The sequence below is a fragment of the Phascolarctos cinereus genome, unplaced genomic scaffold (genome assembly GCF_003287225.1).
Source record: "Phascolarctos cinereus isolate Bilbo 61053 unplaced genomic scaffold, phaCin_HiC Scaffold_4;HRSCAF=312, whole genome shotgun sequence".
NCBI classification, from domain to species: domain Eukaryota; kingdom Metazoa; phylum Chordata; class Mammalia; order Diprotodontia; family Phascolarctidae; genus Phascolarctos; species Phascolarctos cinereus.
Genome location: NW_027555847.1, coordinates 681,591,557 through 681,610,071, shown reverse-complemented (window position 1 = coordinate 681,610,071; position 18,515 = coordinate 681,591,557). Strand labels below are relative to the sequence as shown.

Sequence of the window (18,515 nt, the reverse complement as noted above, 5' to 3'; positions counted from 1 at the left end):
GGGTACGTGCTGGATGAACACTTGTTGGTGGGTGTCGTCTAAAAGATTCTTGGTCAGGTGCTGGTAGAACTAGATGGTTTCTGAGATTCTGTCAGTCAGTTGTCAGGCATTCATTAAGTCTCTGCTTCATGCCAGGCAAAATGCTGGACTCTTGAGAATATACAAATACAAAAAATCCCAACTCTTCTTTGGCCTTAAGGTGAAAAGGAAAGAGGGAGGAGAGGGTGAAGTAGAGGAAACACAGAATTACAGAGTTGGACAGGACCTCAAGAGGCAGCACGATTAGTGGAAACAGTGCTAGCTTTGGAGTCAGGAAAACTTGGGTTCAAATCTTGATCCTGACTCGGTGACCAGGGGCCTGTCACTTAACCATCTGAGTACTGACGTTCTAAATGCTATGTAAATGTCATCGTTATTACTACGTGGAGACAGCTATTGTATCCCCATAAGTTTTCTCTTCTTTAGGCTAAGCATCACCTTAAGGAAGGGCATAGAATCTCCAGTACCTGATGTGGAGATTTTGTCCAGCTTCTTGGAGGGTAACTGCTGGAGATGAGTGAGGGAGAAAATCTTTGATCTATAAGGTAGGGAGATACCAGGGAGAGCTCTTGTCACAACAGACTCCCATGTCATGACAGCAGGCAAGGAGGTGGTTCTCCTGCGGGTGTTCCATCTTTATTGGTAGAAAGTTAACCACTGATCCTTCAGACAGCTGGTTTAATTCCCCACCACACCCACACAGCACTTTGTTACCTAGCCTGGGAGTCTTTGCATTCTCAGTGGGCTATGGAATTAGTTGGGAAAGGTCTTTTTTTTTTTTTTAATAAATGGTCCATTTTGTCATACTCTTTCGACGTATTGATCAGTTGTGCTGGTATTTTTTCACTCTTAAAGTGCTGTTTGGTATGTGGGCTGGCTCTCTGCAAGTAAATGCTTGGTATAACTATAATGATGTAAAAAAAAAGAAGATAGTAATTAAAGCAATAAACAACTGACAAAAAAACAAAACAAGAAAGAGTGGTCATCAAGCCTTTGCCTGAAGGGATGAGAAAGTATACCTTCCTCCTTTCTTTGTAAAGGATAGGAACCGTGGCTGCAGAACATTGCGTGTACACACAATTTTCACTTTATGTAAACTCACATTACACAAAATCATCTTTATGTAAAGAATTCTCAAAGGAATTCTCATTCCCCCCCAAAAAACCCATCGATTTTACTGTGCACTGCTGTAGTCTCTCTCCTCTCTTGCTCCTCTGCTTGGTGCTCCATGGCCTCCTCTCCCCATCCCACTAAATGTGAATATGAATTCCACTCATCGTTAATACACAGAATGTGTGCGTGCTTATAGACAGCACACAATCTGGGAGACTTGAGAGACAAGCAACTCCTCTTGCAAGAGAACTCAGGAGGGATCACATCCAGATAGCCCTGAGTGAAACAAGACTGTCTATTGATGGCCAGCTTACCAAAGTTGGAGCTGGATACATAGTTTTCTGGAGTGGTCACAATGATGGAGAGCACCGGGAAGCTGGCATAGGTTTCACAATCAAAACTGATCTTAAGTCAGCAGGCTTGTGTGCCTTCCAGAAGGAGTTTATGACAGGCTCATGACAATGGCATTGCCCCTTGCAAGAAAGCAGTGTGTGTGCTCCCACCAGAAGGAACCTCATAAGGGCTCCTAATTCTGGGTGACTTGAACACCAGAGTAGGCACAGACTATCAGACATGGCAGGCAGTCCATGGGAGGAATGGAGTCAGCAACAGCAACAGTTACTTACTACTGAAGACTTGTGTCTCATGATCCTCTCATCACCAACACTGTCTTACATGTACCTAAACGCAATAAAACTCTGTAGGTGCACACTGACAGCAAACATTGGCATTTAACTGTGTCGTTGTAAAGAGAAGAGATAGACAAGGTGTGAGAATGATGAAGGTGACGTGCGGCACAGAGTGCTGGACAAATCGTGGACTTGCCCTCTCCAAGCCAAGCATTTGCGTTCAACAAGAGTGGTGGCCCCAAGGCAAGACAACTGCCAGGAGACTTTGTCAACCGATTTGAGTGCATAGTTTGCTGCTAACCTAGAGGGAAAACAGCCAATGCATGATTGACAACAGCAGAAAAGCAGTAGGGAGCTTTCAGAGCTTTGGTGTCCAGCACTGCATGTACTTACCTGGGTCAGAACACTCACAAACATCGAGATTCATTTGATGAAAATGATGAGGAAATTCAGAAACTGCTGAATGAAAAATGAGAACTCCCGAGTCTTTACTAGCAGGATACTTCATCCATCTCTAAGAAGGCAGTGTTTAACTGCATCAAAAGTAAAGTGCAGGGGCAGCTAGGTGGCACAGTGGATAGAGCTCCAGCCTTGGAGTCAGGAGGACCTGAGTTCAAATCTAGCCTCAGACACTTGACACTTAACTAGGTGTGTGACCCTGGACAAATCACTTAACCCCTATTGTGTCACCAAAGAAAAAAAAAGAAAAAACAAGCAAGTAAAGTGCAAGCAAAGCTTAGAAAGATGCAGAATTCCTGACTCAGTAAGGAGACAGATAAAATTCAGTTTTACACTGACGGTAACAATCCAGGGTGCTTTTATGATGTTGTGAGGCTATTTGTGGGTCAAAGACCTGTGGGGCATCAGGTACTCAGTGCTAATGGTGCCACATTGATTAGTGATAAGGACGTGTTCCTGGAGAGATGCGCTGAATACTTCCATAGTGTTCTCAACAGACCATCATCCATCAGTTCTGAAGCCACTGGCTGTATACCTCAGGATAAAGTCAGTCACTCTCTAGCCAAAATTCCAACTGAAGAAGAGGTTTTGAATGCCATTAGGCTCCTCTCATTTGGCAAAGCTCCTGATGCTGATTCTGTTCCAAATGAGATTGATAAGGTGCGGGTCCACTGTTCATACAAATGCTGACTGAAATCTCCTAGGTTATATGGCAAGAGGAGGTTATCCCTCAGGAATTCAAGGATGTCTCCATTGGCCATCTCAGAAAGGCAAAGGAGATAGACTGTCTTGTGACGATGACGGTGTGGGTCTTATTCTTAGTCATTGCTGGCAAGATTCTTGCCAGAGTCCACGGGCTGATCTCTTCACTGGAAGATGGTCATTTACCTTAGAGCCAGTGTGGCTTCAGAAAGGGCTAAGAAACAGTCGGTATGGTGTTTGCTGCCCAACAACTTGGGGGGAAAATGCCATGAACAGAACATTTGTCAATCAGACCAAGGCCTTTGATACTGTCAGTTGTGAGGGCTTGTGGAAAATCAGTGACAAAATTTGGTTGCCCAGAGCAGTTCATCAGTATTGTGTGTCAGTTTCATGATGGCATGCTTGCCCGGGTTCTGGATAATAGAAAATGCTCTTTTGCTTTCTCAGGCAGCATTGGAGTGAAGCAGGGCTATGTGCTTGCCCCCATGCTTTTTACCATGATGTTTACAGCCATCTTGCTGTATACTTTCAACAAGGATGAAAATGACATCAGGGTCAGCTACTGCACTGATGGCAAATTATTTAACTTAAAAAGGATAAGCCAAGATGCAAGTGGAGAAAGTGTTGGGTGTGTGACTTTTTTCCCCCACAGATTATTGTGTGCTTAGTGCAGCCTCTGAGGCTGAGATGCAGCAGAGTATAGATCAGTTCTCTGCTGCTTATGCCAATTTTGGTCTATAAGAAAACAGAGGTTCTGCATCAGCCAACACCCATACATCCATACATGGAACTATCGGTTGTAACAAGTGGAGAAATTTTGGATACTGTGGGTAAGTTTGCTTATTTTATCAATATACTTTACAGCAATGTCCACATAGATGATGACATTGACACACGCATTGCCAGAGCTAGCTCAGTGTTTGGGAGACTGAAGGAAAGTGTGGGAGAGGAGATGGATTAGCCTGCCTAGTAAATAGAAGGTGTGCAGAGCAGTTGTGCTGACATTTGTTATATGCCTGTGAAATCTGGACAGTCTACCAGTGCCATGCCAGGAAACTGAATTGCTTCCATTTGAATTATCTTAGGAAGATTCTGAAGATCACCTGGCAAAGTAAGGTAATAACTAGACACTGGGTTCCTTTCTTGAGCTGAACTGTCAAGCATTCAAACTCTACTGCAGAGAGGGTAATTTCGGTGGGCTGGCCACATTGACCTAATGTTGACATAAGACTGTTTTAGGCAGCACTCATGCAAGGCAAGCACTCACATGGAGCTTAGAAGAAGTGATACAAGGCCATCCTCAAGGTCTCCCAAGAACTTTGGAATTGCTTATGAGATTTGGTAGATACTGGCACAGGACTGCCTGGCACTGGGTCCACATCAAAGAAGACACCATGCTGTATGTGCAAAGCAGAACTGCAGGAGCTCAAAAAGAATGTGAGATGCACAAACCTGGAGACATCTTTCCCCCCCAAATGTTGATATAGACTGTTTGTGCCTGATCTGTGGTAGAACCTTGTGAGCTTATTGGTCTCATCAGCCACAGTCAGACTCACTGTACCTTGACTCCAACATAGTGATGTCATTTTTGTCCTCTTGGAACACCCAGGACAACAACCAGCCAACCAACAAAAGACATAAGGCTTCGCTGACCGGCGTTTGGCTGCTGAGGCCCAGGCATGGCTTTGGTGGCTTCAGAACAGAAGCAGTTCGAGCTCACCTTTCCCTGTCTTCTCTTTTGACTTTATTCACAAACCAAAGTTTTCTTTCTTGTAACCAGATTAGAATTGATTATGTGTAACAGTCACCTGAGTGCAAGAGGACGCTGACCTGGCACGAATAGGACATTATACACTTCGATTAGAACCAAACTGGTGAAACAAATGATCAATCCTGTTACAGTGTACTCGACAGCCCTGGGCACTGAGGAGGGGTTATAGGGCTGTTGACTCTTGCTTTCTAGAAGCTCAGTCTTTGCACACACATAGCACATTACAATGGCAGGCTGTGTGACCAGTGCCAAATAAGAGAAATTAAGTCAGTCAGGAAGCGTTTAAGTGCTCAATATGTGCCAAGCACTGGGGAGGTAAAGAGAGGAACTTGAGGAACTCACAGTCTCACGACAAGCAAACAAAAATGTACATATAAGCTGTGTACATGGTAAATAGGGAATAAGAGGGAAGGCATTTAGAATTAAAATGGATTGGGAGAGGCTTCCTGTAGAAGATGGGATGTTAAACCAGGGAAATCAAAAAGTGAAGGTGAGGAAGGAGAGAATTGTAGTCATGAAAGATGGAAAGTGCCTAGAGCTGAGTGATGGATTGTCTTGTTTGTGGAACAGCAAGGAAAGCCAGTGTTACTCAATCAGAGTACCTGGGGGAGATATAAGGTATGAAAGGAATGGAAAGATTGGGGGAGGGGAATTGGTTACAAAGGGCTTTGAACACCACAGAGGATTTTGTACTTGTTAGAACATGATGAGGTCACTAAGTAATGTGTAGAAGGATAAGAAATGGCCCAGGACAGAACCCTGTGGGCCACCCATAGTGTCATCTATGAGGATCCAGCAAATGAGACAGACAGAGTGGTCAGAGAGATGGGAGGACAGCCAGAAGAGTAGTGTCCTGAAAACCTAGAGAAGAGGTGATAGTGTCAAAGGCTGTAGAAGAGTCAAGAAGGATGAGGATTGAGCAAAGGCCACTGGATTTGAAAACTAGAAGATCACTGGCAATTTTGGAGAGGGCAGTTTCAGTGAAATAGAAGGTTGGAATCTAGATTGTGGGAGGTTAAAAAGAGGGCAAAAGGAGAGGAAGTCACCTGTTGTAGATGGCCTTATCTGAGTTCATCTGTGGGAGGGATCAGGTGGAGGGCTTCAAGGAAGAAGGCTCCAGAGATAGGATAGAACATGAGGCCCTGCGCTTGGAAGTTGGGAGGGATGGATTCCATCACATTTGTGTCTGCTTGCCTGAACTTGGCAAAGTAAATGAATGGAAAAGTGCCAAATACTGTGGTAAAGTACTGAGGTACCAACAGAAACAGCGTTCTCATGGAAGAAACCAAGCAAGCAGGGGAGTGCTGACCAGGAATGGACACTTTGGTCCTAGTCAATGGAAACGTAAGGGAGGAGCTTGCCCTTTGATGCCCAGTGGCAGAGTCCACTTGGTTCTGCTTCTTGTACTGAGGATGTATGAGTATTGCTGGGGAGCAAGAAGTGAAATGTGGCATGTTTGGGACCTTCCTGAAAGAGTGGACCGAGGAGACTGTCTTCAGATATTTGAAAAGCCCTCATAGGCAGAAGTGTCTGGCACAGAGGAGGCCCTTCATAATTGTTTGTTGGTTAGGTGACCTTAAAGGGCAGGCCCAGAGGAATATAGGGAAGGTGCAGAGCAGCCGTTTTCTAACAGGAGGGGGAGAAGTCAAGGAGAGCTGAGCTTTTGAATCTAGCTGATTGGGGGAGCGCCATTGACAAAGGGGACAGTTTTAGTAGGTGGCTTGGGTTGGGAGACAGCCTAATGGAGATGTCGGACTTGAATTCAGGAGAGAGGTCATCTATCTGCATTGGTAGAAGCATAGAGTGAAGCTCCCCAGGTTGTATTTGCCCCAGAGCAGATTTAAAAGTGTTTTCCTCAAGCATTTGACTAATCTCAAGTACCCACTTGAGAGGGGTCATCCTCTTCCTTGCTGACCCCTTATCAAATCCTGCCCTCTGTATAAAGCTGTTCACAGGAAGAGACTTTGTCCTGTGATCTGATCTCTTGGTGTTTAATGGCATAATTTTTTGATTGACATTGAACAGCATAATTTGAGAAGACCCATTGAAACCTGAAAGAAGTACACAGAACAGGGCATTCAAAAGAAGTAGAATATTTGCTCAAGTTAATGTACATTTATGAACTCTTAGTTTATGGTGTCATGATCAATAATATTTTTTAAAAGTTTTTTCTCTTTAGGTGCTTGTGTTGATGGTAACTAATGGTAGAATGAGTTTTTGAAATGAAGACAAACAGTTTGTTCACAGGTCCTCCTGTCTGATTTGCTTTCAGGATTCTTTGAGATGAAGATGAAATACGATGAAAGCGATAATGCCCTCATTCGAGTATCTCGAGCAGTGACAGACAAGATTACAGATTTAGTAGGTAAGCAGACCATCCTCCCCCAGGACCCAGGAACCGAGGATGAGCACACTGCAGATACTTGTGACAGAGACTGCCATGCAGGTGGGAAGAGGAAGCTTCCAAAATCTGGGGTGCTGGGCCAGGTGTGGGGAGGTTGGTTGTACAGCCCACCACTGGGGGTGAGACCGTGAGGCTTGATTACAGAATCTCATTCATCAGGTGGCCTGTTCTCGAAGACAGAGATGTCTGAAGTTCTGACTGAAATCCTCAAAGTGGATCCAGCTTTTGACAAAGATAAATTTCTGCAGCAGTGTGAACGGGATATCATTCCCAATGTCCTAGAGGTAGGTGTTTCATGTGAAGCCCCTCAACACTTCTCCAGCATTTCTGCTTCTCAAGATTTTCAATTTCTTGTGAAGGCCTGTCAGTGAAACATTCACTGCTAACTGATCTGATTGAGGGACAGTCCTAGTCCATCAGTATCCTTTGACTCTTTAGGAGACCCATTAGGTATGTCATTGTTCTTAATTCCTCAGCTTTGGCTGATTAAAGATGAGGTTCATCCCAATCCCATCCCTGACTAGAGAGAGACTTTCAGGTTCTCAGAATACTATTCACTTTGCATTTCATGTGTGATCAGTGAAAGCCCTGGCCTGGCTTGGCCTGGGACCACCTGCCTCAGCAAGTGGGGGAGGAGGGGATGGAGCGGCAAGGAGAGTTTGTCCCACTGAGAAACTGGGGCATTACTGTGAATCCTGCTACTGTTAACGTAGCCCTCCTCTTTCAGGAAGTTTCTGCCTTTCTTGAATGGTAGTGAGGGGATCTTTTGATCATGCCATTTGATAGACTGGGAAACTGAGACATGGGCAAGCCACATTCGGGGGTAGATTCGAGATTAGAACCAGGTTTCCTGGCTCCTGATTTGACTTGCTGCTGAACTCTTACTCTGAACATTTTTGCCATTTTTCATATTCATCCATCAATTCAGCCAGTAATCTCTCGGTGTAGCTGAAGGAGATTTGTGGGTGATTAGCCCCTTTCTCTCCCTAGCACCTCCCCCTTGTTTCCCACCTTTTGGACAGTGACTTGTGATGGTTTGGGAAGATCATACAGAAGCAGACTTCAGAGGGAGACTTAAATTGTTCTCACAGTTTTGTCTTTGCTTTCTCTTACCTTTCTTGCAGGCCCTAACCTCCATAATTTCATTGGTCCATTTAGGACAAGACTCTCCCAGTTCCTCTTTGCTGACTAACTGAAATCTGGTCACTTGTGTGTTACAGAGCACATGTGCTCTGATGACCTGCTTTGTTGATTGTAGCTTTGCTGCCAGAAATAGAAACGATAAAGGAGGCATGGGGTTGTGTGTTAAGTCAGCGCGTGTGTCTTTCTGGACTTTGGTTGGGTATTCCTTCCCTTTCTGATGAATTAGGCTGCAACTCTCATGTTCAAGTGTGTGTGACATCTTTCTGTTTATCTGTTTGTCTGTCTGTCAAGGTTCTCTTGGGATAGTCCCCTGCCCAGTACCACCCGCAGAAATTAGAGACACAACCTTGTCTGCACTCTCCCACTCTCAGATGTCTGGGGATTGTAGATTCATTTGCTGAGAAGGCCAAAACTTTCCCCAGTGGCTTCACACCCTGGCAAACCTTGCCTGAGCTTTGTAAGAAAGGGGTTTGTTATTGAGGTATCTCCATACCTAGCTTTTGTAATAGCCACAACTGAGGGTAAGGGGGGTGGACTAGGTTTTGGTGACACAGGAGCTTGGGGAGAAGGGCTTTGTACATGAACGGTAGCCCCCGACACCAGTCCTCTTTCTTCCCCATCCAGCTCTTAAGTGCTTCCTGCCTAAAAGCTCTCCCTGGTAGTTTAACAGCTGCCCAAGGACTCCAGACGTTCAGCTGAGGCTCTGATAGCGGGGGGAGGCAGCACTGACAGCGCTGTTGTTAAAACTTGTGCTCAAGAAGCTGCTTCTTGCAGGCTTGCTTCCCCAAAAGTCTCCTCTTCCAGCTCATGCTTTTCATTTTCTTTTTTAGGCCATGATTACTGGAGAGCTGGATATTCTCAAAGACTGGTGCTATGAAGCAGTAAGTTTTCACATTTTTGATTTCTGGACTTTTGGAAAATTAAATAAATGTGAAGAACTAGTGGCAGGTTAGGGATTTTTTTAGAGCGAACATGATCTTAGGTTCTCTTAAAGAAGTTTAGTGTCCACTGCAAGGGAAAACGTTAACAGGATGGAGCCTGTCCAGGGGAGGGCTGCCAAGCCAGCAAGCAGACCCTGTGATGGATCAGGTGAAGAAACTTGAGGGTGTGAAGGCTTAGGGTAGATGTGAGATCTGCCTTCAGGAATTTGGAGGGCTGTAGATGAGGGCAAAGACACTAATTAACTGGCTTGGTGTGGGCCCAGAGGGTGGTGGGATTGGGAGCAGCAGTGAGAAGTACAGAAGCAGATAAACAGCTCACGGTAAGGAGGACTTCCCAATTATCTGAGCTTTCAAAAAAAGGGAGCTGCCATCTGACGCCAGATGGAGCAGACTTCCCTGTCATGGGAAATCTGCAAGCAGAGGGTAGCTGAGCACTGCTCAGGGCTGTCACTGCTGGCCACCAGAATGCCATCCAGCCGTATGATCTGTGGCCTTCAGATTTCTCAGGTTTTACAGAAGTACTAGCAAACTCCAGCATCTCATCAAATACCAGAAATCAGAGAGGCAACATGGGTCATCAAATGCCAAATAAAACCTTGACCTCCAAACTATTTGCATTTTGACAAAATTACAAATTCTAACGAAACAGTCACAATAATAACTCATTTACAGTTATTCTCTTTGAGAAACAGAACGGTCATTTCTATTTCTCCTGCAGTGCTGTCCACAAGGCTTCCACAGACCTGCAGCCTTTGGAGTGACCCACCCTTTAGCCCCACAGATTCTGTGAGCACTAAGTCTATTTATTAAGGAGATGTGTTCTGTGAAGTTTGGATTCAGTCAGAGGGCCGAACTTGAGGACCTAGAGGGCCACATGTGGCCTCGAGGCCGCAGGCTCCCCACTCCTGGAAGTGCTTGTGCTGGCCATTTGTTACCCCTTGCTTTTACTTAGTCACTGAACCACCTTTTCCAATCCTGTTTCCTTGACTGTGAAACTTCCACAAGTCAGCAGTATGCTGCATCCTCCTTGCGCCCACTTCTCGGGATCGCCTTTTACATCACCCATGGTTCTGACTCCTTGAATAATGGAGTTTTCAGGAGTGATAGCTGTATAGCATCACCAGGAAAATATTGTTGCTAAAACAACTTGATTTGGGGTCATAAACCAAATTGAGGTAATTAAAGAGACCATGCAGTTTCCCAGATGCAAGCAACTCCTCTTTCTCCCCTTCAGTTCTGGGCCCAGTGTGTTGTCCATCCGTACGGTGCCACTCCGCATTAAGTGTAGTGAAGGACTGATTCCTTGGTCCAGCCTTTCCAACTGTGTGTGTGTGTGTGTGTGTGTGTGTGTGTGTGTGTGTGTGTGTGTGTGTGTGTACCGGACAGTTGTCAGGTAGCATTCTCTTTGTTGAGTGATGGTTTAATTTACATACAATAAACATCAAGCTGCATTGGTATATAGAGCTGTGTTCCCAACACCGGTGGAGGTACAGATTTTAGGTAAAAATATAGCCCTTGCCTTCATGGAACTTAATGTGATACAACCTAGGAAGACAGACTTTGAATATTGGCATGGCAATTAGCTGTGTGCCAGAGGACCAGCCCAGTGAAAGGCAGACAGACCCATCACCATCAGCTGAGGCTGCTCAGGAGAGAACCTGCATGCCTGAAGCAGAAGAGGGGTGACTGCTCCAGGATGCATGGGGTATTAGTGTGGACGGTGACACCCTGGGGACCTTCCTTGCTCTTTTGAGCTGGCTTGTTCCTCAGACAGCAGGCATCACATGTCCCGCATGTTCAGACCTGACAGATCTTACATCCTGCTAGCACAGCCTTCTGAGCTGCTTACGTTCTATTGGTGGACGTGATGGGTACATGGATAAATAAACACAGAAGGTTTTTAAAAAGTAATGTAAAATAATTTCAAGAAGGAGAGAGCGGCGCCAGCTGAGGGGATCAGCAGATGCCTGATATGTGTTGGAGGTGTTACCTTAGCTGAGACTTGAAAGAAGCTCGGAATTCCAAGAGACAGATGGAGGTGAGGAGGACACGTATCTCACATGTGGGCAAGGTGCTTTGCCAAGGCCCAGAGGTTGAAGGTGACTGCTTATCATCTCTGTTTAGTGGGGACTCTTTTGACGGATGGATTGGATTAAGGCCCAGTGCCTTTTCAACTCTGGAATTCTGTGAGATTCAGTGTTGTGAAGGGGCAGCCTCAAGCAGGCAGGTTTGATTAGAACGGAAAGTACGTGGAGGGAGTAATAAGAGATGAGCTTTGGAAAGTAGGTGAGATCGTCAGAGCATGGAGAATTTGAAATGATTTTGTATTTTGTCCCAGAAGTGATAGGGAGTCACCAAAGAATTTTGAGTTGAAGGGGCAGCTAGGTAGTGCCGTAGATCGAGCTTCAGCCTTGGAGTCAGAAGGACCTGAGTTCAAATCTAGCCTCAGACACTTGAAACTTACTAGCTGTGTGACCCTGGGCAAGTTACTTAACCCAATTGCCTTACCAAAAACAAAACAAACAAAAAAAGAATTTTGACTTGAGAGTGACAAGGACAGATCTATATTTTTTAAATATCATGACAAATGTACAGGATGGGTTAGGGATAAAGGACCATAGAAGCAGAGACCAATTAAGAGGCTGTTTCAGTAGTCCAGCCCGGTCAGGAGGCAGTGAGGACGTTTAATTAGAGTAGAGGCTGTTTGTGTGGAGATAGCATCAGCAAGATAGGGAGAGGGGAGAATCAGAGATGATACTGAGTGACTGAAAAATGGTGGCATTCTCAACAAAAATGGGGAGGTTGGGAAGAGAGATAGATTCTGGAATGGAAAAGAGTTCTATTTTGAGCAAGTTGAATGTAAGGTACTTGGGTGATATGCAAATGGAGAGGTCTAGCAGGTAGCAATGTGGGATTGGAGGTTAGGATTAGACACGCAGATTTAGGAGTCATGGCCAGGGAAAAGCATGATAATTAAGGGAATGAAGTTAAGAAGGGCCAACAGACAAGTGGGAGGAAAACCAGGAGAGAACAGTGTCGTGGAGACCGAGGTGTTCAGCAGCATCACAGACTGCTGTGACTTAGTGGTGGAGATCATCAGTCACCTTGAAGCATGCTGTGAGGTTACGAGAGAAGAGAGAAAATGGGGGGAGCAAGTGTAGACAACTCTGGGATTTAGGTTGTGAAAGGGAGTTGAGACACAGGCTGTTAGCTTTGGGGATGACTATATCAAATGAGCATGTTTATAGACTGGGGCAAAGGAACTGGCATATGTGGTGAGGGGCAAATAAGTGTTTTTCTTTTAGCAAATTTGTACTGCATTCCAGCATTCTCGGATGTTTGGGGGCAGAGGGGTCTTTAGCATTGCATTCATCAGAGAATGCTCACAGACTCCCGGAAAAAGCAGTCTGGTCATTTCCTCTCGCTTGTCTGTTTAGCAGCTGAAACGTGCCTCTCCCAGGCTCCTGACAACCTCAGGCCTCATCCCTTTTAACCTCTCTTTAGCCATTGGCACTGTCAGCCCTCCATCCTCCTCACACTCTCTTCCCTCGGCTTCTGGGTCACTCTTTCTTGGTCCTCCCACCTCTGTGACCACTGTTCACTGTCTTCTGCTGTGTCATCGTCCTCTTTCTACCTCCTGATCCTTCGTGGACATTTCAAGTGGTGGCTCAGATTCATCAGTCCAGAGCAGAGCTTGTTTTCTTTCCCAGCTCTCCCCTCCTCTGAATTTGCTGCTTTCTCTTGAGGGCACAAGCATCTTTTCCCTTCGACTCCTCATTTTTGCTCAGCAGCTGCCCAGTCGTGTCATTTCTGCCTCCATCAGCTCTCTTTTCTGTCCCGCTTCTCACAAATGTCCCCTTATATCACCTCTCACCTATACCAGGACTGTTGTGACAGGCACCTGGGCGATCTTCCATCCTCAGCATCCCACTGTCCTCCTTGGGGCTGTCAGGGTGACTTTCCTAAAGCACAGATTTGACCGTGTCATTCAGCTAATCAGGAAGCTGCCTCCCTTGTGGAATGTGAGCCCTTGTGGGCAGGGTCTAGGCACTTCTGTCTCTGGTACTCAGTACCATGTGTGGAACAGGTGCTTTAGAAGTGTTGGTGAGGGGTGAAGAAGCAGGTGGGCTTGTGACTAGTTTTGTGAAAGCTGTTCTTCTTCCGGGCCTCACGATGCCTCACCACCGAGGTATCTTTGTTTCCTGGGCAGATGCCCCTGGCAGGAGAGAGGATCTTTACAACAGGTGAAACAAAACACGGCAAAGGAAAGAGCCCTGCTGTCACTGGGTTTCTGCAGCTTCCACGTGTCTGATCCGTGGGTGTCATCACCAGATACAACCAGCAGAGGGCCTTCCTGCACCTGCCATGTTCTGGGCCTAGGATCCAGCCGCTCTTCTTCCTCCAGTCCCCACCTTTGGGTCTTCCCTTCTTATCTTTGTGTCCACAAAGGTTACTAGGGGTTTTCAGAATACATCTTCCCCTGCCTCACTGGGGTTTGGGGTGATCCTGTGTCCTTGAAGGTCAGCAGGAGCATAAGCTCTGAGAATATTTTCTAAGGAGTCAGAAGGGCAGCAGTCATCAGCCTGGAGAGGAGTTGGGTACGTGAGGACCAGCCCAGCAGAGTGCAGACATGGTACATCCAGTCCATCCCCATCCACTGAAGCTGCTTGGGAGAGGGCCTGCATGGCTGCTTTGAGGATCCATGATGTTTGCGTGAGGGGTACACTCCCTTCGGCAGGGCACGTCGAGCCCCTGTACTCTTTGATTTTCTTTGTGAAGTTGCTGTGACTGTAAATTCATCCCCTCGTCGCCAGCCTGGCGCTGTGTACTTAGCGTGGTTGGTCCTCAGACAGCAAGCTTCATGTGTCATCAAGACCCTGGTCAGAACTTGTCCAGCTTATTAGGACTCAAATGAAGGCAAGGAAACTCAGGGAGGAGGGATATGCAGGAATAAAGAAAGGGACAGTGCCCTAAAGTACCAGACTCAAGCATGTCTGTGTCCTAATGCACAAGATCTGTGAACCTGGTCTGCCTACCCAGGCCAAAAGTCCATCCCATTAGTCTGGGCCAGTGTTCTCAGAATACTGAGAGGTTAGTTTAACAAGCTAAACTCAGTCACCTCCCTCGTTGTAGAGTGATTACATAGTTGACTCAAAATCCATAAGACTACATATAAATTGATATCAAATAATTCCCCTGGGAAAAGGGGGGGTTAATGAGGTTGTCTTCATTGCCAGATTGCAGGGACAGCATAGGAATGGGTTGGGGTGGGGGTATGCTGTAGTGGGAAGCCTAATAGCAATAATAATAATCATAATAACTTAACATTTACATAGTGTTTACTGTGTGCCAGACGGGCAAGTAGACAGCACAGTGGATGGAGTTCCAGGCCTGAAGTCAGGAAAACTCATCTTCCTGAGTTGAAATCTGGCCTCAGACAACTTACTGGCTGTGTGACCCTGGGCAAGTCACTTCACCCTGTTTGCCTCAGTTCCTCATCTGTAAAATGAGTTGGAGAAGGAAATGGCAAACCACTCCAGTATCTTTGCCCAAGAAAACCCCAGATGGGGTCACGGAGTCAGACGCCGCTAAAAGCTTTACAGTTATTATCTCATTTGATCCTCACGACAACCCTGGGAGTGAGGCACTATTAATATCAAATTTCAAATGAGGAAGGTGAGGCAGAGGTGAAGTGACTTCTCCAAGGCCTGTGCTAGAAAGTATCTGAGGCCAGATTTGAACCGAGGTTTTCTTGGCTCTAGGCCCAGTAGAGGGAAATCAGGGGACCTTTAGTTCCTACCTCTTCCCTCATCCTAAGAGTTATCATCAGTGATCTCCCTCGAGTTATTTGAGGTCTTAGAGCATGACCCATGCCCTCAACCTTCAGGCTTCCTGATGTAGCCTCACCCCTTCCGAATTTGCTCTTATCCCCTTCCCCTGTATCTCATCCTACTCGGCCTTGGTTCTCTGCTTCTTCGTATTAAGCAACTTCAAATCTCTTTTGGCTAATTTTGCTCTGTACTCATCTCATAAACAGTGGGGGAAAACAGAGGAGGAGATGTCAGACCTTTGAAGCCCTCCTCTGCATTGTGACTAATATGAGATGCTTTGTGTGAGAGGCTTGGGGTTGGCTGAGATGGCTGAATATCTTTGTTAAAATGAGAGAAGATGACTGTGCCAATGAAGCTGTTGCTAGGATGGAGGCTACTGAGAGGAAGTTTTAAAAGTAACATGTAAGATGAGCCCTTGTTTCTCATAAGACTGAATTCTAGTTAGAGAAAAATACATGTAGCACATTCATGTTCTCACTGCCAACAGCTGCCTTCAGAGCTCAGACTCCTGTCTAGACCCCAAATCAGGCTACTCTGGGGGCTGTCAGAGCAAATGAGATACCACAGGGTTGAGATGAAGATGGAGAACAAAGAAACAAGTACCATTTTTAGTCTAATTGAATTTATTTGATCTCTCCTCTCCAGGCTGTCACAGGGTTTGCATCACTGCAGTCTGTGCCTCCCTGTCCCACATGCCTCCCCCAAACCCCACTGAAAATTGGTGCTTTCCTCCCGATGTCCACTTTTTTGAAATGATGGTGACCCTGCTTTTGTCTTACCTGTGTCTCCTTTCTTGCAGACGTACAATCAAGTAGCTCATCCCATCCACCAAGCAAAATCCATGGGCCTGCAGTTCCATTCCAAGATTCTGGACATCAGCAATGTTGATGTAAGTCCCTTAGGTTTTCTCCTTGCTATACAGAAGTCAGCTAGACTCATAGGACTCTAATGGAGCTTTGAGATCATCTAGCCCAGGGGACCTTCACCTGGGGATCTGTGAATTTGTTTTAGGGTTGTTTTTTTTTTTTAATATTTTGGTAACTGTTTTAGTGTAATTGCCTTTCTTTGTGGTCCTATGTATTTAGTTTATGCATTTTAGACATCTGAGAAGGGAGTCCATAGATTTCAGCAGACTTCCTAAAGGGTCTGTGAAATAGAAAAGGTTAAGAACAGCTGATCTAGGACAGCTTGTCTTGTCTTACAGAGGAGTGGGATGAGGCCTGGAAGAAGGGCAATGACTTGCCCTCAGTCATGAAACAAGTTCCTGGCCTAGCTAGGACCCAACCTCGTGTCTCTAAAATGCAGGCAGCGAGTTGGTGTTGCACACAGACACAGTTGGGATCAATGTAAGGAAAAGTTGCCAAGAAATTAGCTGCCCAGTGTTGAATTAACTGCTTTGGGAAGTACAGAGTTCTAGACTAAATTGTAAAGGGAAGTCACAGAAGATTCTTGCTTAGGTGTGAGTTTGATTAGACGCCCTCAGAGGTCCCTTCCACCTCTACGACCCTATGGCTCCAATTCCTACCTGCTGCCTCACACTCTCCACCCCTAGCTTAGCATGGGCTTGTATATGTTAGGACTTCTGAAATGATTACAGCTTCAGCCTTTGTTCCCTAAGGAGCTCTTAAACCAGTAAACTTGATCTCAGCATTGTAAAGAGGAATAGCTTGGCTTTCAGAATAACAGCTGCTAGGAAAGGGGTGTCTGGACCCATTTCTTATAAGAGGGAAGTATCCTCTAGTGAACTTTGGTGAGGCATTATGGCTCCATTGGGGACCTGGTCCCATCTGGCAAGCCTGGCCTAGGTGGGGAGGCCCATTGAGACATTACGGTCTGTTCTTTACCCACCCAGTGTAGTTGTGACTGTCCTGCTACTGGCTTTTCCTGTGGCAGGCAGCCAGGATTTACAAACTCACGACTGACAGGTGCAGCTCAGGGTTTTGTGTCCATTCTCTCCAGCCACACACACTCAGTTGAAACGAGGGCGAGGGCAACTGCATCTGTCCCCTCTCCTTTTGGGTTTGTCATGAGCTGCTGGGAGGAGGAGAATACTTGAAACGGGGCTGGCAGTGGTGAGATCTCTTTATTGGATCAGGAACGGGGCAAGCATCGTGTCGCCCAGGTGGTGATACCTGCCACTTGGTGTAAGAGGAAACACTTCAAAATTGGTCAAGCTGAGCAGAGAGAGCCAAGCCTGCCTGCGGCCCCTCCTCACAAGATTTTGATTTTCTGCTGGATCTTGGCACCTAAGACCCTACAGAGAAACCTGTTCATTTTCTCTACAGAACTGGAGTCACTGAGTCACTGGTTACAGAACCCTAAGCTTCCTTCTGAAGCAGGGGTCCTTAATCATTTTTGGTTCCGGAACCAAAACCAGTCTAGTGAAGCCTGTGGACCCCTTCTCATAACAGTGTTTTTAAATGCCTAAAATAAAATTACAAATGAAACCAGTTCTATTTCAAATATTCTGTCCAATTCTTTTAATAGCCCTGGGCTGAGAGCACCTGTTCTGAAGGGGTTTGGGATAATGTTCTTGAACTCTTGTCTGGCAGATGAAGTTCCGCATGAGGAGCTTTGGATAACTTTTTTTTTTTAATTTCTGAAGATTGTAGCCCCTGGATATGTTTGCCCTGACCCAGGTTCAGGCCTTAGGCATCCAGGACCCAGAACCTCTAGGTGCTAGTCTAGTTCTAAGGCCACAGGGTGTTGAGTGCCTCAGGACACTGATCTCTGACTCTAACTATAGGGCGTGGAGCCTGCAGGCAGAGCGCTGAAAAATGGCCTGCCTTTAGTGACCAGACCTTCCTAGAACGTACTAGGAAATTCAGTCATTCTCATTAACCCTTAAAATGCAGGACCTTCTCCAAGGACTCCCAGAAAATACAGTTTAATGAATGGTGATTGGAAAGGCCTGGCAGTCATTGACCTTGGGGCCTGCAACAGGAGGGTGAGAGGTGGGCCTGGGGTGGAGGCATCACGTGAAACCCAGGAACATCTCTTGGGACTGGAGGGGGCGACAGAGCCAGTCACCTAGGCCTGCCCTCTTCCCAGTCTCCCCCAGTGTGTGAGCTGGGCTCAGAGCTACGTCCTCTTCCTGAACATGTCAGCCAAGGCTGAGAGCTTGTGCTGGCTGCTTCAGACATCCGACTGAGGATGGCGTTGGGGGTTGTGGATGCCAGGAGAGAATTTGCTGAGAGAGCTGTTCTGAAGCTTGAGATAAGACAGATTAACGGGGAGGGCTTTGCAGAACAGAACCTGCTGAGCCACCAAGGAGTGAGGTAGTGTTTTTGTGGGTTGTCACTGTGAAGGATGTCAAAAAGGGAGTCTGAACGAGCGTCATGGCAGCATCACAGGAAGCTTTGTGGTGATGAGGGGCATGCAGTCTGACTGTGTGCAGAGGCTGGTCAGTCTTCCCTGTAACTGAGCAGGAGACAAGAAGGACTGCCTCATTTTCCCACTGCTGTCTCTTCCTGTGGCAGCATG

The 18,515-nt window shown here is 46.3% G+C and overlaps 1 protein-coding gene across 2 annotated transcripts in view; it reads left to right on the top strand.

The window, feature by feature from the left end:
* TIMM44 (translocase of inner mitochondrial membrane 44) overlaps nucleotides 1-18,515 on the top strand; it is a 38,577-nt gene that overhangs the window by 11,752 nt on the left and 8,310 nt on the right. Inside the window, exons 8-12 of one of the 2 annotated variants that reach the window (XM_020978127.2) lie at nucleotides 6,986-7,078; nucleotides 7,277-7,401; nucleotides 9,091-9,141; nucleotides 15,832-15,921; nucleotides 17,318-17,482. In XM_020978127.2, coding sequence (XP_020833786.1) covers nucleotides 6,986-7,078; nucleotides 7,277-7,401; nucleotides 9,091-9,141; nucleotides 15,832-15,921; nucleotides 17,318-17,332 — 374 coding nt within the window. In that variant the 3' untranslated portion in view covers nucleotides 17,333-17,482. Of the gene's footprint in view, nucleotides 1-6,985; nucleotides 7,079-7,276; nucleotides 7,402-9,090; nucleotides 9,142-15,831; nucleotides 15,922-17,317; nucleotides 17,483-18,515 lie in introns of those variants that run through there. The other variant, XM_020978126.2, reaches the window with a different exon arrangement.